The sequence below is a fragment of the Eupeodes corollae genome, chromosome 3, assembly GCF_945859685.1.
Source record: "Eupeodes corollae chromosome 3, idEupCoro1.1, whole genome shotgun sequence".
Taxonomy (NCBI): domain Eukaryota; kingdom Metazoa; phylum Arthropoda; class Insecta; order Diptera; family Syrphidae; genus Eupeodes; species Eupeodes corollae.
Window position 1 is genome coordinate 88,441,168 of NC_079149.1, and position 27,407 is coordinate 88,468,574.

At 35.5% G+C, this 27,407-nt stretch overlaps 1 protein-coding gene across 2 annotated transcripts in view; it reads right to left on the minus strand.

Annotated features, from left to right (window-relative positions):
• LOC129948873 (6-phosphofructo-2-kinase/fructose-2,6-bisphosphatase-like) overlaps positions 1-27,407 on the minus strand; it is a 210,986-nt gene that overhangs the window by 141,925 nt on the left and 41,654 nt on the right. Inside the window, exon 1 of one of the 2 annotated variants that reach the window (XM_056060007.1) lies at positions 2,455-2,592. The exons of the other annotated variant lie outside the window; for it this stretch is intronic. Coding sequence (XP_055915982.1) covers positions 2,455-2,467 — 13 coding nt within the window. The 5' untranslated portion in view covers positions 2,468-2,592. Of the gene's footprint in view, positions 1-2,454; positions 2,593-27,407 lie in introns of those variants that run through there. 2 annotated transcript variants of the gene reach the window in all.

Here is a 27,407-nt window from a genome sequence, read left to right on the forward strand (position 1 = left end):
TTGTTTTCTGTTAATTAGGAATGCATATTATGTACTTTGCGATTGGAAATCACTCAAATAATTGTTTTCGCTAAAAATGTATTTCTCTATTTTCCAGACGGTTATTCATTGTATTAAACAGCTGACACTTCTTTGTCCAAAGTGAAACAAATCGTTCCTTTGATTTGTGTTTCAATATCCGTGTTTTGTTGGAAAATCTGTCCATAGTACAGTAGGATTTTACACGAATTACAAAAACAATATCCGCAGTATGGATACTACCGATAAAAGTTAAAGTAGAATCTTACTTGGGATGGGTTTTTGATATTTGTACGAGTCTCGAATGGATCTTATATGATTAAGTTTTCAAATTTTGGTGCGATTGATATTGCATTTGTATCTCGATGGCTGTGTTCGTTGAATAGTTGTACATTTGGAATCATGTGTTTTCCATTGGGGAACAAATCAATTTTTTACTATTGATATTATTTAGTTTTGTTAATGAAAATAGACTAACTGGGCTTATTTTGCAAAAGAAAACAATAGAAATGATATTTAAGTTTGGCTATGTTTCCACCAAAGGTTTACCTCAGGTTAGATTAAATAAATCTTTTTGGTGTTTCAACCGCACAAGATGATTTAGAAATGATTAAGTCTGACAGCACTTTCTAAAATGCAAATGGTGTTTAGATGTTTCTTGCGTGTTAAACAATGAAGAACTGAATAGTTCAGCAACATATAAGAATACGAAATCTACTCCATCTGCAATTTTGTTTATTCGATTAAAACAAAACTATATTTATACTATATATAATGCATTATCTGTAAAACTCAACTCCTCCACACAGATTTTTCTTCAGAAATCAAGCTCATTTCAACTCGATTCAGGTATATATAGAATTGAGGCCAGCTTCAAGCAAGTAGTAGTCTACGAACAAACCCCCTCCTTGAAGCAATTGTCAAATGAACTTTTTTATAGAATCTTAATTTCCAGATGTTTTCTTACCATTTCTTCATTTTACTATATATGAAATACCAAAAAAAACGCACACATAATTTCACACGATTCAAATGACAGATTATTGTCAGAATTTTTTGTTTGGATTTCAATCAGGAACTGACAGAAATTTTAAAGAACTTTGTCAATGATTAACTAATACTTTTTTGTTCGCAAAATTGGGAATTGTGAATGCAAAATTTTCATTTCAAATTTCAAAGCATTATGGAAGCCTGTATCGTTTCATTTTAAGCAGATGTCAAAAGATGATAGCTTAAAAATAAAGACAACTTTGTTAACTGACAATGTTGTTTGTTTTGACATTTATTAGTGTCAAAATAGTCATTTCCCAAATGGATAATGTCAGTGTTCTGTGATCAAAATATATATATCATCTCTGTAAGAACATTAGGCACCATGCACATGTAAAAAGTTAATAAAATACGTACTTACCATGTTAAACAGAAAGTCATACGCTGTCGTCAGGGATTAATTGCTGTTCTTACAAAATTTATGAAATCAAACTGAAAGGTTATAGATATTAAAAGGGAGCATGCAACGAAAAATGCGGCGTTAACAAACTATCAGTCATAGCAGACTACGTGATCATGATCACTATAGCTAAATAGGAGGACCATGTTTCAGTACATTTGTGACACTTGGTGTCATTTTTCAACAAGAACAATGTACAACTACACCTCAGAAGAACTTGTTTGAATCATAATTACTCATTTTATAAAATGCCTCTCATTGCAATTTTTAATTACTTTAAAATTTAAACTATTCATGATGTCTTCACGTGATTGTACAATAAAAGTTTTATTTTTCAGCTAATTTTTTTTGTTTATATCAGTTGCATAAAACTTGCAGTCAATATTCAGTTATAAAAGTAAAGTAAATAAATAATTATATCTGTATTTTGTTTATATTGAATCAAATCTATTGAATCTATACAATAACAGAATATCAATTAAAAGTTACAAAGTCCAAGATTTTTGTCAATAGTTGTTTTTGTTTTGAATTTTAAATTTTACTCCAAGTAAACACAAAACTATATGAGTAGCCCATTACAATTAGAGGTTGCTCTGCTTAATTAAGGGTTTCACTTAATTGTTGATCATTGTTTTCAATATTTTATTAAGGAGTTCATGTTCTTACAAAAGAATAAACAAATTAATTAAAACTGTCAAAATATTTTATGTTATTGATAGCAGTTTTCGTTTTTTGAAAACATTTCCTATTTCGGAGGAATTCAAAAATAACAACCGATGATTTAAGAAATTTTGATACTTTTTGCGAATTCAATTGTTTCCAAAGAGATTCCTTGCAATGTTTTATCAACGATTTCCCAACACTCCTCCAGTGCAAGTTTTCGGAATTATAAAGTTTCCATGTTATCAAGTCCTTAGCGTAAAGTTTATCTTTCGGTTTCTGTATTTTCTCATTCGAAAGGGCAAAACTAAAAAAGATCTGCTTACCTGTTACACACATATTGAGTTTATTTTTCCTCGTTCTTCTATAAACTATTTACAAACTTGCCAAACAAATTGATAAATACCAATATTAGATTATACTCCAAGCCTAAAAATGTTCTTGACTTGATTATATCACACTTTCTGCATACAATTATTTGGTAATAATATTAAAATACTAAGAGCTATAACGAAAAACCTTGAAACCTTAGAGTTCTTCTATTTAAATGCAAATGTCAACACTTTTTCAGAATATCGTGAACGTCATTATCTTAAAAATATTTCAATAGCTCAAATGCCTTTCAAATCCATTTGAATTCAATAGTTGAATTATCAAGAACTTCAAGGGCTTTTTCTGGTAATGCGTCTCCAAAACGTATACAAAATTTTAATTTTTTTTCAACTGTCAGCTGTCAAATTATTTTCGTTTGGGTTGTCAACACTTTCCTACAAAAAGACACCTTTGTTAATAAATCATTACGTAATCCTAACATCCTAACTTTTGAACCAGAAATAAAACCGTACTTTTATATTAAATGTATAATGAACGCAAACGTCACTAAATCGTTACGTCAAACAAATAACGCGACTTTTTTGTGAATAAATCGTTAATGTCAAAAGATAGAATGAATTAAACGTCTTTTTTAAAAGGCCTTCTATGCACTGAGGATATTTCTGAAGAATGATCCATTTATATTTACCTAATTGCAAAAATATGACTTTATTTTTCATTTAAGGTTTTTTCTTTCCTTTGTTTTGGCATCAAATTTATATTTCACTATACTTACGATCGCCCTAAAGACTTTCTTAAACACATACCTGAAAATAAATAAAGAAAAAAAAAAACTCTTTAAATAAAAGTTCAAATGCGGAATAATAAGATCTATTTTAAGCTCAATTAAATTAACAAAACAAAATTTTAGCTGCTGTTTAGCGGGTTTTTGATGTTAAATTTTGTGAATGGGGTTAAAGTCCAAAACATTATTTAAAACTGCTGTTTGATATAAATGTTTCGTTGGCGTGCTGCGTCAAGAATAATTTTAGATCCTTATTTATTTGTATAACAATGTTTTAAACAAAATATAATAACATACAGGAGTACATTAGATATTTGTAGATTAAGGTTTGTTGTTTATTTTTCTCTGATCGACATGTTGTGAAAATTAAGCAGTTTTTGTTTACTGTTAAGCCAAGTAGACTTTATCAAGTTGTAAGAATACAATGTTGCACTTATGAATAAATAAACTTAACTTCAACCAATCGAAAATCGTCAGAAAAACTAACGTCACTCAGTCTGTAGAGATGTCAAATTGAGAACAGGACATCCAAGTGAGAGATTTTATTTTGAGTAGCCATCTTTTTGGGCAGCTGTCATCTGTTGACATTTGGCAAGTAACAAACATAACTAAAAATGGAACGAAACAAGAAAATGGACACGACTATGAAGGTTCAATAGACCAACCAACATCTTTTTTGTTGTATTATAATAAACGGGCACTCAAGGGATTATTAATACCCTTAACATGTTTAAAGTTTAAACACAGTGCGAGCTTTAGGAAAATAGGGAAGGAGTAAAGAGGAGATACCGATTGTTGCCAAACCTGGCAGCACTAATTTCGATTGACATCAAAAAATGACAGATCGTTAGCGCGCCCTTTTAACAAAAAATTTCTGAATTCTTGCAAATTCTTTCTTTCTCCATCTTACTATTGATTGGTTAAGACCTGCCTTCGATCGTTAAAACCTCGTGGCTTAGCGATCAAAAAAAGTAGCAAAATCAAATAAAGTTATCTTTCCTTAAGAAGCAAACTAATTGTAAGTTAATTATACTTATTATAAATACACATGTACATTGTACATACATAAATGTATAAAATTAATATATATATATATATAATATTCTGTAAATATATTCTGTAGGAATAAAAGTTTTCCCTTCAAGAACCAGAAAGCTGTTCAATTATTAAAGGAAGGATATCTCCAACAAATCTTTTATTCAATTAAGACGCCCTGAGCAGAGTGTTTATCACCGACAGCATCAAGCCCTCAGCGCTACCATTGAATTCATCGCCATTGGAGTCTATCTCCTCACCACTGAGTCCACCATCACCAGCAACGAACGTGTCAGCATTAGCACTGAGTTCATCGCTACCACCGACGTCCCTGTTCCCAGTATATATTCCAGCATCGGCAGAACTGATTTTATCACCACCAGCATTGAATTATTCATCACTGGCACTGAGTTTATCATCGCCATCGCATTCTACATCCTCATCAGCTCACCACAGTGAGACCATAACCTATCATCATCCGTTTCATTACGGCCAGCATAGATCTTATCACCGCCAGCATTGCATTATTCAACACTGGCACTGGGTTGATCATCGCCATCGGATTGTACATCCTCACCAGTTTATTACAGACATTAAAATCTTCAAACGCGCCCTCGCACCTCATTATACGTTCCATCAGGGCCAGCATCAAGCTATTCACCACCAGCACCGAGCTCATCAATATCAGCGTTGTTTTCATCACCGCCAGCATCGATTCACTCAACGCTCGTACAAAGCACAACATCGACATCAGCATCTGCAATTCCAACAGCGTCTCCACGTCATCGTCATCAACAAAACCCGAAGGACGTAAGGTAAGTCCAAGTAGAAACGTAGTTATTATTATTTTCTCTATCTCTGCGTACTATTTATAAGAAAGCTCAATAAAGGTTAGAATTAAAATGGTATCTGATTTCGGGAACGAATTATTTAACTGTAAGTCCTGTACGAACGTCGACAATGACGAAATGGTACAATGTGATACCTGCAATGACTGGCACCATTTCAGTTGCGTAGGTGTGACCGCCGACATAGAAGATAAAGAGTGGAATTGTGCAAAATGCAAGCCACCGAACCCAGAAAATACCTCGAACGACGAACCTCCCTTAGAGCCTCTCCACGATTCGAACGACAAACCTCCCTTAGGGCCTCTCCACGATCATAACACCCCTGCCTTTGGTGCTAATGATCAAGGAAATACGGCTAGCTCTTCTAAACCTTCAACACAAGTACGTAAATCTTCACTTTTAAAAGAACGCGCTCTTATCCTTGAACAACTAGAAGAGGAAAGACGTATGAAAGAGCAAAGGGACAAGGAGTACATAGACAAAAAATATGCAATGCTTCGACAGCTAGAACTTGAAACTTCCGACAGTGATGCTGGTGAGAACCAATTAGACGATCAGCATGAGAAAGCTCCTATTACCATTCGCGTTCGTGGTTCGACTCCAGTATCACGTAATGCTGAAGGCTACTCATCAATGAAAAAGCCTAGCAACCAATCCACTCGAAAACCGATCAAAGAGGTTACCCACGACAACAACAACTCGACTCTTTCCACTCAGACTGCTTCACATAGTAAAGCCACATTCGGTAGAGCGTCATCCGCCCCGCAAACTATATTCGCGCCTGCCCATGCATATAGTAGCCCAACGCACACAACGAACCCCTATCAGTCTTGTGGCCTTTCAATGCATTCGTCTAATCTTTGCAAGCAGCCAGTACTCAACGCTTCCTCCTGCTCAAACAACATTGCCACGCAGGCTGTCAACACATCAGTCTCATTTAATAATGCATCTTCTCCTAATGCACCGGCATCTAACTATTTTATGCCTGCAGTATCTGCTGAGGACTTTATTCCTAGCAAGGCGCAAATGGCAGCGCGACAAGTGATAGTCAAGGAACAAGTCACCTTTAGTGGTCACCCAGAAGACTGGCCACTATTTATCAGTTGGTACACCAGTACAACACTTTCGTGTGGCTATACAAATTCGGACAATCTTCGTCGGCTGCAAAGTTGCTTAAAGGGTGAAGCACTGGAGAACGTTAAGTATAGACTTTTTATTCCTGACCAAGTCCCTGGTGTTATCAACACACTTACTCGACTCTATGGGCGCTCCGAAGTCATCATTGACAACCTAATCGACAAAATGCGTAACGAGCCGCCACCACGCGAAGACAAATTACAATCTATTATAAAATTCTCTTTAACAATTGAGAACATATGTGGAGTTATGATGGCAACCGGCCTACACAAACATTTAGCTGATCCAAGTCTACTAAGAGAACTGGTGGATAAACTACCCCCGAATCTTCGATTGGATTGGGGGCACTTCTCTAGGAGTGTGAACGATGTAGACCTATCGGTTTACAATTCCTGGCTAGCCGACAAAGCATACTCCGCTTCTATGGTCACTCCACTTAACTCTAAAATATCAAGCAGAACAGGAAGGAACTCTGCAAGAGCGGCATTGAACGTACATCAAAGCACGCCTAGCTCAATGGAACGAAAATGCCCCGTGTGTCAGCAGAAATGTAGAACGGTGGAGCTATGTGAAGAATTCGCAAAAATGAGCCTTAGAGACAAATGGGATATTATAAAAAGATTTACGATCTGCAGAACATGTCTCCGCACTCATGGACGAAATAGATGTTATTTGGAGAAAGCGTGTGGTTTAAACGGCTGCACCTACAAGCATCACAAAATGCTGCATAACGCTGCAAATGATCGTCAAGCCGAGACTGCATCAAATCAACAAATGAACTGCTTTCAAACAAGCAATAAAACAAGCGTTTTATTCAAAATAATTCCGGTCGTGTTACATAATAAAGATAAAAAAATAGATACCTTCGCATTTCTCGACGATGGTTCATCAATATCGCTCATAGATGAAAGTCTTGCTTCTGAACTGAACGTTGAAGGAGATCTACAGCCACTTTGCTTGAAGTGGACTTCGAATACGCATCGTACAGAAGACTCATCCCGGAAAGTAAGAGTCGAAATTTCGGCCCCCACTATCGATAAAAGGCATTCAATACATCTTCGTACCGTCAATCATCTTGATCTTCCAGAACAATCGATCAATATAGCGGAACTATCGAAAGAATATCCATATCTTAACGGGCTTCCGGTGAACACATATTCCGAAGCAAAACCTCGTCTACTCATTGGACTTGACCAATGGAAGCTGTGCGTACCACTGCGCTCCAAAGAAGGAAGAGAAGGCCAGCCCATAGCATCAAAGACCCGCCTGGGTTGGATTATATACGGTCCATTAACACGAAAGTCTAAACCTGTTGATCAACGACAAAGCTTCTCTAACTTTCACATGTGTGAATGCCAGATATCTGAGGATAAGAACTTGAACGCATTGTTTAAGGAATTCATTGCGCTAGATGCGATAGGACCCAACTCCCCTAAGGCTATACGTTCATGCGACGATGAAAAGGCACTTGCAATTTTGGAAAACAGTTTATCGAGAAAAGGAAAACGCTTCGTTGTTCCGCTTCTATGGAAGTTTGCCAACAAAGAGATGCCCGATAGCCGGTTGATGGCCGAGCGCCGACTGATATGTCTCGAAAAGAAAATGTTGAAAGACATGGAGCTTTCAAAGAAGCTTGATTTCCAAATCGAAGACTATGTGAAAAAACAGTACGCCAGAAAACTAACGATAGCCGAGCTACAAGCACATGTTTCCCCAGTATGGTACCTTCCAGTCTTCCCAGTCATTAATCCCAATAAACCTGGGAAAGTAAGAATGGTGTGGGATGCTGCTGCACGTGTGGGCAATATTTCACTGAATTCAATGCTCTTTTCCGGTCCAGACATCGTCCCTTCTCTCTTCTCTGTACTTTTTCGCTTCAGAGAGCGTAAAATTGCTATATGCGCTGATATTCAAGAGATGTTCCATCAGGTATGGATAAAAGCAACCGACCAACACGCGCAACGTTTCTTGTGGCGAAACAAGCTTACGATGGAAATTGAAGAGTACGCTATGCAAGTTATGACTTTCGGCTCAACATGCTCGCCTTTCTGTGCACAATTCGTCAAGAACACTAACGCAAACAACTTCAAATCAAAATATCCACGAGCCTCACAGGCTATTATCGAAAGACACTACGTCGACGACTACTTAGACAGTGTGGACTCCGAAGAAGAAGCGGTGCAGCTGGTCAAAGACGTCATCTTTGTACACAGCGAAGCTGGGTTTAACATACGAAATTTTATGTCAAACTCGTCACAAGTCATTGAGACCGTCAAAGAAAGGGCAGCCACATATAGCAAAGCAGAAAGCGGCCGACGAATTATTCTGGGTCCCGAAAAGGTACTCGGCATGTGGTGGTCTCCGTGCTCCGACTCATTCTCGTTTGCACTGAGTACTCCTTACTTAAAATCTAACTCTTTAAGTGAAAATATCTGGCCTACTAAAAGAGAGATGCTAAGAATTCTTATGTCAGTGTTCGACCCACTGGGACTGATTGCGAACTTTATGATATTGCTAAAAATCCTCCTACAAGAAGTCTGGAGCTCGGCAGTTGAATGGGATGAAAAAATAAAACCCCAACATTACGAGAAGTGGTGTGCTTGGAAAAATCGTATACCATCAATCAAAGAAATTGTTATTGGGAGGCCATATCTTGCAAAAATATCTTTTAAAGAAAGCTATTCCTTGCAATTACACATATTTGTTGATGCAAGTAAGATGGCATATTCAGCCGTGGGATACTTCCGAGTCACTAACAACGAAGCTATAGAGTGCACTTTAGTCGGCGCCAAAACCAAAGTTGCACCATTGAAGATGATATCCATACCTCGACTTGAGTTGGAGGCAGCTGTTCTGGGAACAAAACTAGCACGAATGATAACAGAAGGGCACTCAGTCGAGATAACAGAAAAGTACTTTTGGTCGGACTCTCGAACTGTTCTGAGTTGGATTAACTCGGACCATCGTAAGTACAAACAGTTCGTGGCCTTTAGAGTCGGAGGAATCCTCGAAGAAACGAAAGCAAGAAACTGGAGATGGTTATCTAGCAAAGAAAACGTGGCCGACGAAGCCACGAAGTGGAATTTGAAAAACGAATTCCATTCAAACAGTCGTTGGTACCAGGGTCCACGATTCCTATACGAGCCAAAGGAACAGTGGCCAGGAGAAGCCATAAAACCAGAAGAGACAGCAGAAGAGATGAGGCACTTTAATCTACATCATATCGAAAAAACTGACTTCGCCATTGATTTGACGAGATTCAGTACCTGGAATAAACTAATGAGAACCATGGCACAAGCAACCCGATTCATTCGACAAAGAATGCTTAAGACGGAAAAGGTCAGCACAATGATACGATCAACACACATGGAAGACGCAGAAAATTATCTTATAAGGATGTGCCAAAGCGATAAGTTTTCCGAAGAAATTGCGATTTTAAAGAGAGTTAAGACGGAAGAACGAACCCTATGCAAATCGAGCCCACTTTACAAGCTAAGTCCATATCTAGATGACAATGGATTGCTGCGAATTAAAGGGCGAATAGACACTGTGCCGGGAGTCCCACTGTGTACAAAACGCCCAATAATCCTACCAAGGCAACATATTGTAACTTACCTTATCGTTGGCGACTATCATCAACGATTCTGTCACAAAAACAACGAAACAGTAGTTAACGAAGTTAGGCAAAAGTTCTATATACCAAAACTTCGGATCGTCCTCAAAAGTGTAGTGAAGGAATGCCAGCATTGCAAAAACAATCGATGTAATCCCGAGCCACCGCTGATGGGCGACCTTCCATCTGCTAGACTCCAACCCTTCACAAGACCATTTTCCTTTGTAGGAATAGATTATTTCGGCCCTCTTTTTGTCAAAGTTGGGAGACATTCTGAAAAACGATGGGGAGTTCTAATAACCTGCCTTACTATACGAGCAGTGCACATCGAAGTCGCCTTTAGCTTGTCTGCAGATTCTTGCATAATGGCTATCAAACGTTTCATTTCAAGAAGAGGATGGCCGTTGGAAATATTCAGTGACAATGGTACAAATTTCCGAGGCGCCAGTGTGGAGCTAAAAGAAGCAGTAAATAAGATAGAAGTTGATAAATTAGCTTCCGAATTCGTTAGGCCCAATCTAAAATGGAACTTCAATCCTCCTCTAGCACCACATATGGGGGGAAGTTGGGAAAGGTTAGTCCGCTCGGTAAAAGTCACCTTAGGCAATATAACACCAACCAGAAACCCTACAGATGAGCTTTTAGGTACAATGATGACTGAGGTAGAGAGAATAATAAATACACGACCCCTTACGTATGTTCCTTTAGGTTGTGACGAGGATGAAGCGCTAACTCCAAACCACTTCCTGTTGGGGAGTTCAAATGGTGACAAACTTGCTGGAGAGGTCGAGGACGATGTAACCCTATTAAGAAAAAACTGGCTATCAAGTGAACAGTTCGCTAACAGATTTTGGCGTCGTTGGGTAAATGAATATCTGCCCGATCTCACTCGAAGAACAAAATGGTTCTCTACATCAAAACCAATCAACGTAGGAGACATTGTAATAATCGCCGACTCAACGCTTCCAAGAAACACTTGGCCAAAGGGACTGATTCTCCAAACTAACGTTGGAAAAGATGGCATAGCACGCAGTGCCGTTGTTAAAACTCAACATGGTATCTATACCAGACCCACGTCCAAGCTAGCCGTTTTAGATGTTGGCAGATTTGGCGAAGATGGAAAGCTTGTCCTAGGAACCAGCTTACCAGGGGGGAGTGTTGCCAAACCTGGCAGCACTAATTTCGATTGACATCAAAAAATGACAGATCGTTAGCGCGCCCTTTTAACAAAAAATGTCTGAATTCTTGCAAATTCTTTCTTTCTCCATCTTACTATTGATTGGTTAAGACCTGCCTTCGATCGTTAAAACCTCGTGGCTTAGCGATCAAAAAAAGTAGCAAAATCAAATAAAGTTATCTTTCCTTAAGAAGCAAACTAATTGTAAGTTAATTATACTTATTATAAATACACATGTACATTGTACATACATAAATGTATAAAATTAATATATATATATATATAATATTCTGTAAATATATTCTGTAGGAATAAAAGTTTTCCCTTCAAGAACCAGAAAGCTGTTCAATTATTAAAGGAAGGATATCTCCAACACCGATGCACATTGGCCTTAAAGTTTCGAATATGAAAATGATAGGGAAAAACAGAGCTAGTAAAGTATTCCACATTCTCGATGTGCAGTTAAAAAAAGAATCTCTATACTTGACAGTACGTCAGAAATTGAGCTCTAGGTTAAACTCATGTGCATTGCTAGAAGTACTATGGACTCCGACAAGAGGATGCTTTGGTCTACCTCCTCTTTAACCTCGCGTCGGAGAAAGCAATCCGTGACTCTGAAACGTCTACAAGAGAGACCATCGTCACTACGACGCACGTCGACATCATTGGGAGAACCGATTTCTTCATCCAGATCGAGAAGGCGGAACAAGATCTTGGACTGCACATTAGTGAAGAAAAACAAAGTTCACTGAGGTGTCGACTGCGATAAGAACAATTGGTCAAACAATCAAGGATAGCGGATCATAAATTTGAAGTAGTGCAATCCTTCAATTACCTTAGGACAATAGAAGCAGCCGATAACAACATAGAAGAAAATATTCGAGGGTGATGATGGCTCAAAGGAAACAGAGCGTACTTCAGTCTGTCAAAGCTTTTTGAATTTAGTAACCTTACCAGGACTACTAGCGACTACTACTACTAGTGTTTTTTACAAAAAACCCTGGGGTCGGATCTATATATGTGAGTATTGGTATCACCTACCCACGTCCCACATATATGGATCCGAGACCTGGATTTCTTGTAAAAGGCAACCCGAACTCTTAGGTGCGTTCGAGAGAAAGATCTTTCGGAGAATTATTCCCCCTTGTTTGAGGAAAGAGGATTCCTGAGAAGCTACAATCATTAACTGTATGCCCTGATATTGTGACAATAATTAAGATCGGTAGCCTCCTGTAAGCTAGACACTTAGCTCGAATGAGTGAAGAGGAATACCTTTTTAATCACATTAAAGGTAGGCGGCAGAGTGGTAGACCATGCTACGCTTGAGAGATGGCGCAGAGCAAGACGCCTGAAGCCTTGGAGAATAAGTGAAGAAAAATTGTTGGCAATAATAATATTGATATTTCTTTCATGATAAACTAAAGATGAAGGTTTGAAACATTGTTTACCCATTCATTCCTATCAGAGAAGATAGTACTAAAAGATTAATTTAAGTTCAGACAAAGTGTCAAACAAATAATAGCAAGTTTACAAACAGCCCAAAAAAGATTGAGACAAAATGAAAGGAATGTTCGATTGTAAAATAGAGTTACAATAAGAGTTTGATACAATTTAAGGGCCTATTATGGATCACAACTTAACTTAGTTGAGTTGTAATAAAGAAGACAGTTTGAAGACAGCTACAAAAAAATCCGTATTATGGGAGACAACTTTATTCAGTTGAGTTGTCCCAATAAATTGCCTACTTTTAAGTGCTTGTTTTATTGCTAAATTTATTTTATTAACATTTTTAGAGGAACAAAGACACTTTTTAACATTTCTCCAAAGCTCTGTGTTTGAGGATTCTCTTATTCCTTTGCTTACAATTTTGGAATAAAAAGTCAAATACTGCCCATTTCCAAAAATTACACAAATTATTCTGTTTAGTTGTCAGTTGAATTGATTAAACTTAATTTTTGTATGAATCAAAACAATTTATCCAACATTCCCAAGATTTTCACATGAACAGCTGTTTGTTTGAATGTCAAATTGGTTTGGGATAATGTAGTTCAGCCGATGGATAGCAGAATGCAAAGGCAGTGTGAAAGGGAATCGAATATACGATCCACGTGAATAGCAGAATAGCATCTGCCCACGATGGACTAAGGCTCATATAACAAAACACTTTTACTTTGGGAGATGCTGGATATCCTTTAGAGAAACATCTGATGAATCTTTTTCGATTTGCTGAAAGTGGGAGTCCAGAATCACGTTTCAATACCATACACGCACTACAAAGAAACATTATTGAAAGAACGATTGGCGTTAATTCAGGTGCCTTCAATCCTGAAAAAGCTTCGAAATTTGTCAATGCAAGTTGTGCCTTAAATAACATATGTAAGTCAACATTTTAAAGTATTATATGTCGGTAAAATTCAAAATCATGACGCGATCGATTGAACTGATCATGATGTCAATAACCCTCTTTGCCACTATCTTTGAGCGGCAACGAAACGGAAAATCTTGACATCCTCGGGATGTGCATCAGCAACCACCTTTTATGGAGCGATCACCATACGCGATGTTTGCCAAAAATGCCGCAAGATGTCTAGGTTTTTTAAGACGTTGCAAGAAATTTTCTCTCCGTCTGATCTGGCTACAATCTACTAAACCTATATACGTCCGAAACTTGAATATAACTCTCATCTCTGGGGTGGTGCTCCAGTAACTTATTTAAACCTCTTGAACACTATTCAAAAAAGAGCTTTTAAAATGATTGGTGACATTAACATCATCAACTCGTTTACATCACTCGAACATCGACGCAAGGTTTCTTGCCTCAACCTTTTTTCCCGTTATTTTAACGGACTATGCTCTGGTGAAATAGCCAGTTGCATTCCTCCCCTTGAACAATTTAAATGCGCTTCTAGGAATTCCCATCAGTTTACCCTTGAGCCCAACTTCGGACATACTATAAAGTACAGAGATTCTTTTTTTAGCCGTACTACGCGAATGTGGAACGCCTTGCCATCTTTCCCTGTCATTGCAATGTTCAGAAATTTAAAATCAATCCTTCCCTCTTTTCCTAATGCTTTGTCTTTGCCATATTAAAGGTATAAAAAACCCTTTTAGTGTTTGCTAATTATAAAAAAAACACACAAATGCACTTCACAGCCGGTAAATATCAGTTGTTGAATTTTGACAACAATCACAACTGAGAGACAACTCAACTGGCTTACATAATACCCCGAACACACTTAAAAAGTCAACCATTTTTTAGTTGACTGGTGGTTGACTTGTGACAGTCAACTAGTTGTGATCGGTAATATCGATTGCCGGATTACAACTCAACTTTGTTCTAAGTTGTCTCACATACAGTCGCATAATTTTATTTTGTAAATCTTATGTAGAATGTTTTAAACATTGAATTTTAGAATTACTCTTCAAAAAATGAACAAATAATCAGTTCAGTAAATTTTGGAGGTCAACAAAATGACTTTCTTTGACACAACAACGTTGTCTTTATTAAAAGAGCCAAGGTTAAATAAACATTGCCTACATTTAAGGAATTACCTAATTAGAAGAGATAATATGTTATATGTATCTCTCTTATAAACAAAGCTTTCATCTTCCCGCTTTTTCTTAAGAAATTTTATATTTGTTTAATCAAAATCTTCTTCTTGCCAACAAACGATAGGCTGATATAACAAAGCTTAATTAAGATGAAATTATTAACATAGTTTCTATTGACGTTTAAGATAATTTTATCACAATTAGCGAGCTATTAACACAAATTTCATTTTAAGCGAAAAAAAATTAACATACTATAGCTACATAAACTTATCAACTAAATAAACATGTTTATTTATATCACAAAAACAAGTTGATAAGATAGAAACAAACCACACATCAGGCACGAATTTTGGACTGACGCCTCTTCGAAAGAGGCCGGACTGGGCAGTTTATTTTGTGTGTATGTATGTATGTGCATACATAACGTACGTGTTGCTTTTGATATCGCATAAATTATGATGAAATCTTTTGAGGGCTTGGTTTTTTTTTTGAGTGAATAGAAAACAAAATACACATCTAGGGGTCGAAGATACATGCTCTTAAGCTTTTATATCACATGACGCAAATCTTCTTTAAAAAAATTTTATTTATTTATTTATTTTATTTATTTGTATGTCAGCTGTACATCAAGTTAAACTTATAAAAAGTACAGGAAGTACAGAAATTAACAAAAGAAATATTAACAAACGTGTGAGAATAGAATTAACCAAAAATCAAATAATTATACATTAAAAATGGACTAAAATTAAGAATTAAAGAATTCAGAACAAAACAAAAATCAAAGACGTGTTAGTTAAAAGTTATCTGAATCAAGACGCAAGGAAATTGAAAATGATTAATTTAAAAGAATGTTCAGTTCAAGTTTGATAAATATTCAAAACAAATTGCTTGAAACTTTCTGTTTTCGATTCTGGACCTCATGTGACTGGGAAGGTTATTCCACAGTTTAATGTCAAACACGTAAAGGTGGACGAGCGCAATAAAATCGAACGGCTAGAAACACAAAAATTAAGTCTGTCACATAGTTAACCTGTTACTTACTTACTTATAAGGTGGCACTACAGTCCTGTGTGAACTAGGGCCCCACCCAACAAACTTCTCCATCTAGCTCGGCCCCTAGCTAGATGTCTCCAGTTTCGCGCTCCAAGTTGGGTGAGGTTCAAATACTACGGCAGAGAAGATTTTATAGGCGATGTTATTTTTATATGTTATATGTTGATTTCTCTGTAGTTGGTGCAGTTTAAAGGGCCTCTTTTTTTAAGGATCGGGCAAACAATACTGAGGTTCCATTCATCGGGCATGCCTTCTTCCCACCGTATCTTACAGATAAGTTGGTGCATGCTCCTAACCAACTTATCTCCAGCTGTTTTAAAGAGCTCGGCATTCAAGGCATCCACTCCAGCGGCTTTATTACACTTCAGCTTAGATATGGCAATCTTTACTTCGTCTAAGTCGGGAGGACGGGATTGTTGGCTTTCGTCGTCTCTGTTGAATGGATCATCCTGCCTGACAGCAGAATTCAGTTCGTTGTCGCCGTTATACAGTCTGCAGAAGTGTTCCTTCCATATTCTCAGCATTGACTGCGGTTCCACTATGATGTTTCCACTTTCGTCTTTGCAGCCTTCGGTTCTAGGTTTATGTACCTGTAAACTTCGTTTCACCTGTTCGAACTTCTTTCCTGCTTTTAAACCTCTCAACATCTTCGACCGCACGCGTTCTTATGCCCTCTTTTTTTCCTTCTGAGAAGTCAGTGTTCCTCTAGCCTCTTCTGCTCATAGAGCTCATGAGCAGCTCTCGTCCTTTTATGCAGCGCCGCTTTGCGTGTCTGTTGTTTATTTTTTCTGTAGAACACCAAGTTCCTTTGAGGATGTTGAGGTGTAGAAAACGCGTACTGGCTACCAAGACGTTTCGCCCCGCAGCAAAATCTATGAGCCTGAATCCGTTGACTTGTAGTCTTTTTAACAATCAATTTGAAGAGTAAAATACAACAACGATATTCGAAGAAAGCTACCAGATCGCAATTTAAAAGCTGACGAGCTTGAAAAGAGACAAGATCGAACCTACGTAGGTTAAAAACAAACCAAGCTATTGCATTAAATGCCACCTTTAGCTTGTGAGCTTATTGAGAATCAAGATCAGCAAACACCTCATACCCGTATTTTATTAAAGGTAGGACAAGTACTTTTACCGGCTTTAATTTAATATGGGTAGGTAGTACGGATACGGATTTAGTAACAGATAGTCCTCTAAGTGAAGCATAAATCTTTGACACAACTGTATCGACATGGTTTTTCCAAGTTAACCTCTTGTTAAAGACCAAACCTAAATTTCTAACTTGGGCAACATAAATCAATGTTTATTTTAGATATTGCATCCTTAAGCATCATCTCAGGAAAACTAATATATAATTGGACATCATCTGCATAGATATGAAACTGAAAATAAGACAAAACAGATCATTAATGAACAATGAAAACAGTAAAGGTCCAAGGATTGATCCTTGGGGAACACCATTATTAACAGGGAGTAACGAGGATATTCTACCATTATAAGACACGGCTTGCATACGATTGGTTAAATATGAGTAAATAAGTTTTTTAAGTTATGTCGGAGAAGCTAAATAGGCTCGTCAATTTATCACAAAGAAGATTATGGTTTACACAGTCAAATTCCTTTGAAAAGTCCATTAAGGTTATCACGGCTGTTGATTTATTGTCTAAAGCATGTCTTATGTCATCAGATACGTTGAGTAAAGCTGAAACACAACTATGTCAAGACCGAAATCTAGATTGCAAAGAATTCAATAATTGCTTGTCTTTAATATAATATTTTATCTGGTTACTAATCAGTCTTTCAAAGACTTCAGATAGAAAAGATAGGATAGCTTTCGGTCTATATTCCTTTTTCTTTCCTTGTTTTGGGATAGGGATAGTTTTTGATGTCTTCCATAGGATGGGATATGTTGATGCCATTATAATGGTGTTGAATATGTGCGTTATGTGGGAAAATAGGAAGGGTAGGAGGATTTTAATAAGGTCAGGGTGAATATTGTCAAGTCCGGTGCATTTAGATTTTATGGAGAAAATTGCTTTTCCTACCTAATAATCATCTACGGTACCTACCGAAAAGGCAATAGTAGTAAAATTCTCTACACGTCTAGAAGACATTTCACAGATTTGGGTTTGTAAAGTAGAGACTTTAACATTCAAACCTTCCAAATCAATATTATCATCACAAGATTGAACATCTTTTCTCAAACCAATATTCTTAACTTTCTTCCAGAAAAACTTTGACGACCGATCTGAGTTAACCTTGTTGTTATAAAATTTGTATTTTACAACTTTTATCAAATTCGTTACAGAATTACGTAACTGTTTAAAGTCAAGGAGCATTTCTGGACAACCAAAACGTCTCCAACGTCGGTATGAGGCATCTTTAGCCTAAATAGCATTAAGTATACCCGCAGAGAGCCAACTTCGAGATTTTATGTGGCACGTTTTTAATGTAACATTTTTGTTAGAAAGATCTTTAATCACTGATATAAAGAATTCAATTTGATAGTTTACGTTAGATGTGTTGTCAATTGAATGAAAATCCATCGACATAAATTCGTTAAATAAGTTTTTAATATAAATATTACGAAAATCACGGTATTGGAAGGAGTGCTGCTATTTTGTATCGAAATTTAAGTCAAGCGTTGAAAATATAAGGTCATGATATGAAAACACAGGGATGGATAATTGACTATAACATTTAAAAAATGTTCATCACCAGTAAGGTAAACATCAATCAACGATGGCGCACAGTTAGGGAAGAAGTGAGTTGGTTCAGTTTACATAGTCATATCTCTTAAAAATGTATCTTTCTGAAAAATGTTCCTAAAACCTTAAAAAAATGCCATATCATTTTTACGTTGTGCCACAACTGCCACCAAAAGACAAAAATATTTCATTATTTAACAAGGGGTATTTTTTCATGAATCCAATATTTGCCCCGCAGAGACAATAAGAATAAATCAATTAGCATTAGACGAGCCTTCAGTACAATAGAATTGTGGAAACATGACAAATGTCACGTTGGCTTGTGGGCATCATTCAGAGTGAAAAACATTTTAATTTAGCTATTCCAATAATTTACAATTGATTTGCTAGCTTTTAGGGCTTCATGATATTAATAAAAAAAAATAAGCTACAGGAATCATAAGATTCCAGAAATGAGCATTTTGATATCATTGATCGAATTTAATAAAAAGATTGGATTGTGAGTTCCATAACCCGAATAAGACTTTGCACCGCATAAAGTCCAGACTCCACTCGTTCAAGTTTATGATGTCTCAATGAAACCTTCAACAAAAAATATATAAAAAACAAAATTATTTTGACAAACAATTCATATGTTTTTTAAACAATAACCTTGGTTAACAAGTAAACAAAAACTTAATGAATTAATGTTAGCAATTTATTAAAACTAAGCAATAAAACAACGTCCGATAAATCAAGAACGTTTAAAATAATTTCATCAGAAAGTTCAAATATTGTTGATTTATTTCATCATGGAAAGTAACAACATTTTGTATAGTTAATAAAATTGTAAACAAAATTTAGTTCCGGAAGCTTATGCAGAACCACTCATAAATAGAATATTAAATTTGTTACCTGTTTCGCAGGCTTTTTTTGTTACTACTATTTATTTAGATAATTTATATTAACTGACCTTTATTTTTTTCCAGTTGAGCTGAATTTTAATTATAGGAAATTTTTATTTAAAAAAAAAAACATACACAAAATTATTGTTTTATTTTTATTAGGTTGTGTTCTGGGTTTTAAATTTGAATGTTTTGGCGTCCGTCGCGCAAATTTAGGCTTTTTTGTGACATTTTCGTATTCAAATTCAGAAAACATAAGGGACTTCATGGTCAGCCCTGCTGCATTGCATTCTTTGAACGCATGTTTTGACCTAACCAACTTGGAATGCTTCCAGCTGCAATAATTGGACTTTAAACTATTATGAGTTGTATTTTGTATGGTACAAAAATAAAACGAATTCTTTAACAATTTTATAAGAAATATTTATACACAAAACTTTAGCTGAAGCTACGCAAAAAATTAATAAGTCAAAGAGTAATGAAGTTGAGTTTTCAGTTAAATAAAACAAAATGATTATTATTAACTTGACTTAGTAGAAAAAAGAAGATTTTTCTTGGCTTACACTCCTATCAACTTTCCATAAAAGGTAATTTTTTTAAAAGTCATCAATCAGATGCTAAAAACTAGAATTATTTTGTATTGCCTTAAGTAACTTTGAACATGACCAACGGCAAATGCAAGAAGCTAACACCTGTGAGGTTTGACATTTCTTTAAACATACCTACATACATAAATTTGCAAGTTTCTCAATCTATTTATTAATTTGTGATTTTTTTAAATTTGGCTATGTACAGCACAAAAATTAAGTAACGAATTTTAACTACAAATTTGGAAAATTAAAACAATTAATGTTTTGATATGTGTTTTAATTTCATGGAACAATTTGTCAGGCAGCCATTTGTAATTTTTGTCTGACGTTTATGAACACATTCAGTGACTACCTTAACATTGAACTGCGTGAGTTCTGCTGAATTCAGTACAGCAAAAAATAAAGTATTCTATTTTATTTATTAAGCCTAGTTCGCAGCTGAAGTGAAACGAATTTTTTCGGCGGTCTCCAAGTGCAAAGCAAAATAAAAACGAAAACCACAGCGGGAAAATATTTGAGGAGAGTTTTGTCAGCAGTCAAAAACAATTGACAAGTTCTGACAGTCAGCTGCTGGTAAACAAAAGTGGGAAGAATTCTATTTATTAACATATTATTGAGCAGTTAGTACATAATTTTTTCATTTCTGCAGCTATATTACTTCAAAGGCTCGCAATGGCTGAATTATTTTTGTGAAGCCTATGCTCCAACTTCCAAATAGCCTCACTGGCTTCGACCAAAGGAGCCAATTTCTTTTTTCCTCCCAAGAGAAATCAATTTTTTTTTCTTCAGTTTATTTTTTGGAAGTTGAAGTTGACTGATCGTCTTCATCACTTCTTGCACATCACCAATAACATCTTCAACATCCTGAGTTTCCGATTCAGAATTGTATTGTTGGAACACATTAGACAAATCTATTTTATTTTAAATTTTAAATCAAAGTCAAAACATCGAAAGTCACGAGTTAACAATTTTTATTCAATACAAAAATTAAACGTCAACGTGTCGCAAGCAATTAATATGCCGGGCAATTAAATTTAGAACGAAAAGAGTGGAGAATTGTACTAAGAAATCTAGTACAGCTATTCACTAAAATGACATATTTCGTAGTTCAGCACATAGAGGAAATATATTATCTAGAGTCCCGACCGGTACCCGTCCTACCTGAAACACCCTCAAATTTTATTCGAGGTGAACTCTCCCAAATTCGAGGTGAACTCTCTCAAATTCTCTATCGGTGAATATATGTGAGTGGAGAAAAAAAAGCAAAATGGGGGATTGGGCTAAAAAGAAACTTATGGAATTTTTGTGACCTGTCAAAAATGACAATCAATTTTGCAAAACAAATCAAGAGTAAGTTTTTGTTAATTGTTTTGATTTTTAATATAATTTGATATTTTTCAGACCAAAATTCTTTATAATGAAGAGGGTATATACAAGTTCACTTCATTGAATAAAAAGTAAGTCAAATTGCAGTGAAGGAGGGGCACCAATAATGGATTTATTTTATAGTCTGTCTTTTCATTTTAGATATTGCCAAAATGCAGGAAGCAATTTCCTTTAAGTAATTTGGGCGCTGATTTGCTGGTAAGTTTTTTGTATATTATATTTCTCTTAACAAAATAATATCAATGTTTTTAACTACAGATGCTGCCCATTGTTTTTGTATGTACTTCTCAATGGCAAGAGCTGCCGCAGGCGTTGACGGTGGAGGTGTCACCATCAAAAATATTAGAAACAACACCGAAAAGCCAATGATGCAAGTGCAAGTTTTGCCTTGTAATAGTCGACCGCTGACGCCCTTCTCCATCAATTGTGTAAGTACGTATCGAAACATTCATATCGTAGTCAACTAGCTTAATCTTCATCTTCTAGGTGTAAAGAGTTTACTACCAGTCTGCAGTTCTGCAAGAGACGCAAAAAAAACAAGAATACAATTGCAGGAATACTCCATTTAAGATTTCCTTGTTAATGAACATTAATTTCTTTATAGTCACGACAATTTAGCAGCGTCATGGTCAACTTGCCGATCAACTATTCACAGTGAATAACCTCCATTCGCAGCGGAAGCGATCTCTGCGTTGTCGACAATGCGAAAACAATGTCATCAAGCCGGAGTACCATCCAGGATCGATCAAGTATCGCATTCAATTTCTTGCTAACTACCATGTGCCCAACGTTCTGCTTGTGCGTTGTGAACAGTCACTGAAGCTTGGGACGTCCACTGAATTGATCCTCAAGCTAACTAACCCAACGATGTACCATATGGCCACAACCATTTACCATTATGAAACTGCCAACCAAGGAAGAGGAACGGCGAATGATCGACTTCGAATAAAAGTTCAACGAAAGGAACCAAAGTAAATAACAATCGAATTGTAAATTCTTATTCTATGTTGTTTCTCTTATTTTTTTTATAGTTTCACCACTTGAAGAAAGTCCAATAAAGTAACAATCAAATTGAACTTCACACCTGAAGAAGGACTGAAACCAGGCGATGATGTTACCCTTAGTTTCTTGATGAAATATACTTTTGTGAATACATACACACGCCCGTAAAGAAAGAACGTCAAAAACACGCATTATCATCGAAATACAATATTATTATTAATGACTTTTAATTAATGTAAAATTGAATATGGATATAAGCTAAACAAATTGGTTTTATTCATATGTTCATCCTTGCCAATAAAAAGGAGACATTTAACATTTTGAACTAATAAATATAAATGGTATCTGATGTTTGTGGTGATTAGTTAGTGTGATGTTAGTGCGAAGTTTTGAGTTCGCTATTGCTTGATATAAAACCTCCAGCTGTTATGATTCTTATCGTATCAGCTGAAAGAAGATTTTTAATTATAAAATAAATTAAATAATTAAATAAATAAGCATGTCAGATAGGTTGCAAAGCGAAGCTTTTCAGACTTCTGCGACATTGATCCCTTCGCTGTAATCGGCCCTTCTCATTCCTACTGGGTTAACAATGAGGATATATGTAAGCCATCAGAATAGAGCGATTTGATCGCCAGTCTTGTTGAGCAGTGTAAGTTTTTACTAAAAAACAAAACCATATTCATATAATTTGAGTTAAAAATTAATATGAACACATTTACCTTCAATTTGTACCTATTCACTTCCACTTTTCTTGTTGCAACGTAATCCTTGGTTTCTTCTTTATCTGAGGATTAAATTAAATTCATTATATATTTTTATTTCAATAAATTAATATTTTGTTTTACCTTCATTTGCTTTATTGATACTGAATTTTGGTTTGTTTACATTTTCGTAGAATTGTCAAAATACTCACCTCGCTGTTGATCTGTCAAAATTTGACATAACTCAAATTGGGCCACGTTCGCATTACAGTTCTAGGGTGCGCTTATACTTTCATCACGATTTTTTCTGTTTTTAGCGAAATTTTTTAGAAAATACATAGAATTTGTGTGCCAAAAGCATTAAAATATTATTTTTAGCAGTTTTCACTAAAAAGAAGTTGTAAAATTCATTTTTCTAAAAATATTGCATTCATTTTTCAATTTTTGAATTCAACGGATTTCTTTTTTCAACGTCTGAGTTCACCTCATATTGTTTTCCCCCTAATTGTGCAGACTTCACCAAAAGCCCATAACAACTACATAGAATCTGGATTTTCCCATAAGAAATGCACGGGAGAACTAACACATGCTTATGCTAACGGGCAAAATTCTCTAAATTTAGTTTGTAGGCCGAAAGAGAGCAAACCCATTAAGTCGGGACTCTAGATAATATATTTCCTCTATGGTTCAGCAGTGGAGAATTGTACTAAAAAATCTAGTACAGCTATTCACTAAAATGACAGATTTCGTAGTTCAGCAGCGTACTGAAAAACGAAAAGCACAGCGAAATTTTCCGTTTATGATTTCGTCATGTCATTTTTGTCATTTCAAGTTTTAGGGTAAATTTTATTAGTTTATGAAAACATCCATTGTTATTTTAAAATGCTTCTTATTCGCATTTGCTAAAAGACTGAACCTAGCGTTAACGAATAGATGAAGTTGGCACAGGTTAGCAGTCCATAGCTAGTACGTCAAATCATTAAAGATTCAAAACGAGATGAAGATCCGTAAACAATAATTACCTGCGTTTTAATTTTAAACACACTGACATTTTATAAATATCACGAACAGCTTCGTTGCTAGAAATTATTTGTTTGTGTCATTCCTCTTGGGGCCAGTTCATATTTCGTCTTTAACAAACAAGAATTATACAAATATATTGAAAAATCTATTCTTAAAATCAATTAAGAAAATCGCCACAAAGTAAAAACATACACTAGAAATATATGTAGGTTAATATAGCATTGGTATTTGACATCTGTCAAACTCAGCTGTCATTGCCACGTTAACAGTTAAATGTTTGCCATTAACGATAGTAAATCGTTTAACAAGAACACGTCATTCAGATTGTATAAAACAAAATTTAAACAATTGTGGTAATTAATTTGCGATCATAAGGTGATGATTATGGTTGTCATATAATCAACCGATTAAGCCAGAAATTGGTAAAATTGTGGAAATTTGAACATTTTACTAGTGTGTTAGATAGAGTTAGAATAAGATTTCTAGTCAGGGAAAGGGATTTATACAAGAATTTGGTTCCATCAGCACTTAATGGCTGAATCACAAAAACGCTTCAAATTCGGCTTCACTTGACGTTTACGAGTTCAGCCATAGGAATTCAATGCATGCTATGACAATGCAGCTTTGACTTCACGTTCCGTTTGATAATCATAAGGAAAAGAACGTAATGTGACTCCAAACGGCAGCTTTTGTTTAATTATCTGGACATTTGCTTTGTCTTACAGCTCAACAGCTATAAAAAAATGTCAACAAATAAATTATTTGCTCTTTAGAGGAATGAAATAATAGAAATGTCATTCAAAGCGAACCCGAAGCAGGCCCACCGTAACGTAGACGAAGCCAAAGCTGAGGAGTGTTTATGATTCAGCCATAAAACATTTTCTTTTTAGGTTACTTTAAAACGGAGTAAAACAAAGATGTCTTGTTTTTTAATTGACATGAAATTAACTTTTATTTGAAATATAATCGTCTGACTTTTATGTACTTCTTATTGATTTTTTGATCAAGCCAGAATGTTTTTATCCTTATCCGTACCGGTCTTATAATTTTTTTTCAAACTTAAACAAAATATTACCAACGATATTCTCTTTTTTCCTATTACTTGTGTCGAAAGCCATGCAACTATATTTTGCATATCATAAAATAAGATTGGGTTCAATATCGGGTTCGTTCTCGAGATTATTAATCAAAGACCAATTTTTACCAATTTTTTGAAAGTTCTTACACGGCAAGAAATACATTGCGAATATTACAACGTTAGTATGGGTGTGAACGCAATACTGTATGGCTTAGAAGATTTCCATTGGATAAAAAGTTGTAAGCATAGTTAATTTGGCCATAATGAGAAAAGTTACGTCGACAATAGTTATAGCCGATACTCCAATGCCAGTATGGGAATCAGGCCCATACTTTCTGGCTACATGTACAACGCTCCTAGCAGAAAAGTCTATCCATTATTATATCCCTTATTATTGTAGAAATATATCGATACAGTAGTTATACCCATGCGCTATTGACAGTTATCCAATAAGGGTATCGATTATCACGCCATAAATTATGGCGGGAAAAACTAGTAGCATATGCAATATTGCGACATCTCCGGTACAGTATGGGGCTGAAGGCAATACTTTCTCGTCAAACGTACTATGCGCCCTTGTGTACCATACAGTATAGTTCATAATCCCCAGGTCATACTAGCAATGTCATAAAATACACACTGAATTTTTTAAGACCATTATTTTACCATAATAATACAAGTTTAGGATAGGATGACATCAGTTCGAAGTCAATAACTTGATTTATTCAACAAAAACTGACAGCTTAATTTTTATAAAACTTGACATAATGTTAAAATAATATTTTTAACAAGATAAAGTTGCTTTGAAACCAATATCTTTAATTTTCGTCAAGATATTTAAACCGAAAATAAATGTTATGTTTTTGCAAAAAAGTTGTCAAAAACGTTATTCTACGTTGCATAAAGTTATATTTATCGAGGTAACTATTTTCAGTTTTTTTTGATTTATAAAAATCCATTTATTGATTTTTTTTAAAATTATATAAATTTGTTATGACGCCACATAGGGACTAGGAATTTTGAAACGTGAAGAAATGTCAACATTTTAAATTCGAAAAATCAAACCGAATTTATTAAAATATATATAGGTACCAATGGCACAAAATTTTAAACGATTAAGTAAAATCTTTAAGCAATTTTTAGTAGTTTAATATGTCTAGAAGATGATTTACCTAATTTTAAACGATTTTAAAATCTTTAATCTCTTAACAATTGGCTATAAATTAAAATGGCTACTTTAACTTTAATAGGCATTTCACACCAAGTCCAAAACCCGGTTTTCTCGAAATTGTAAGTTTTGGCTGAAAACCTACATCGAAAACTCAAGTTTTCCCATACATTTTTGGTAAACAACAAGTTTTATATAAAACCTCTCAAAAACTAGTAGCAATTCAAAGTTTAACCAAACAAACAAACCTTTCGAAACATTCAGCACTCAAATTAATGTAAATAAAACAGCTGATGTCTGCTGTCAAAACAAATATTTCATATTATTTATACAAATTGCGGGAAATGGCGGTTCTTTTATGAACTTCCAGAGTTTCAAACGCGTGACGACACAATGTAAGAATCGTTGTTCCAGTAAATAAAACCACAACAGTGAGCTATCGCCCCTTGATGGACAGCGATGCCAACATCAAGAAGATCCTCAGTGCTTTGGACAAGCCAGGCGAGTCCTCAAAGTCCATCATAACAGCTCCAATGATCGTTCTGGAAAGTGTGATTTTGGTAAGAATCTGGAACTAGGAATTGACCTTTACTGCTCCAGCTATAAGGTCCTACGTACACGTAATAGTTCAGATTCTTCAAAACTCCGCCTCGGATGGCCACAATATATGAAGGCACATTTGGCCAACAGAAGCTTGAATTTGTTGTGAAAGAAGAAGAAAATGTTTTGAATAAAATGAATTTTTATCGCAACAGTTTTTTGTATTGTTTTTTTTTTTGTATTGGTTCGGACCGTTTGAAGTGAACAAAAAGGATATCTGCACCCAAGCGAGCTTGTAGTTCTTTTAGTTCTTCTTGGTTCATGGCGTGCGCCCATTCCACCCGTCCCCAGAACTTCAGTTGAAACTTTTCTTCGAGACAAGCTAGTGTTACGGCCTTGTCTGCGATGATATGCTGCTTTATCACAGCACACGAAAGAATAATCGACTTAAGGCTGTGACGCAAAGACAAATCCTTAGGAGAATGTTTGCACTTCAAGAATTTTCAAAATCTTAAGAGAATACATACCATTTAGAACACCTTCACTATAAAAGGAAGTATTTGGAGAACGACGTTTTTTTTTTATGATAAAAAAATCAACACAATCTTCATATTTTGTTCAACAATTTTTTTCATCAATACAAAATTTGACAGCCGATGTTAAA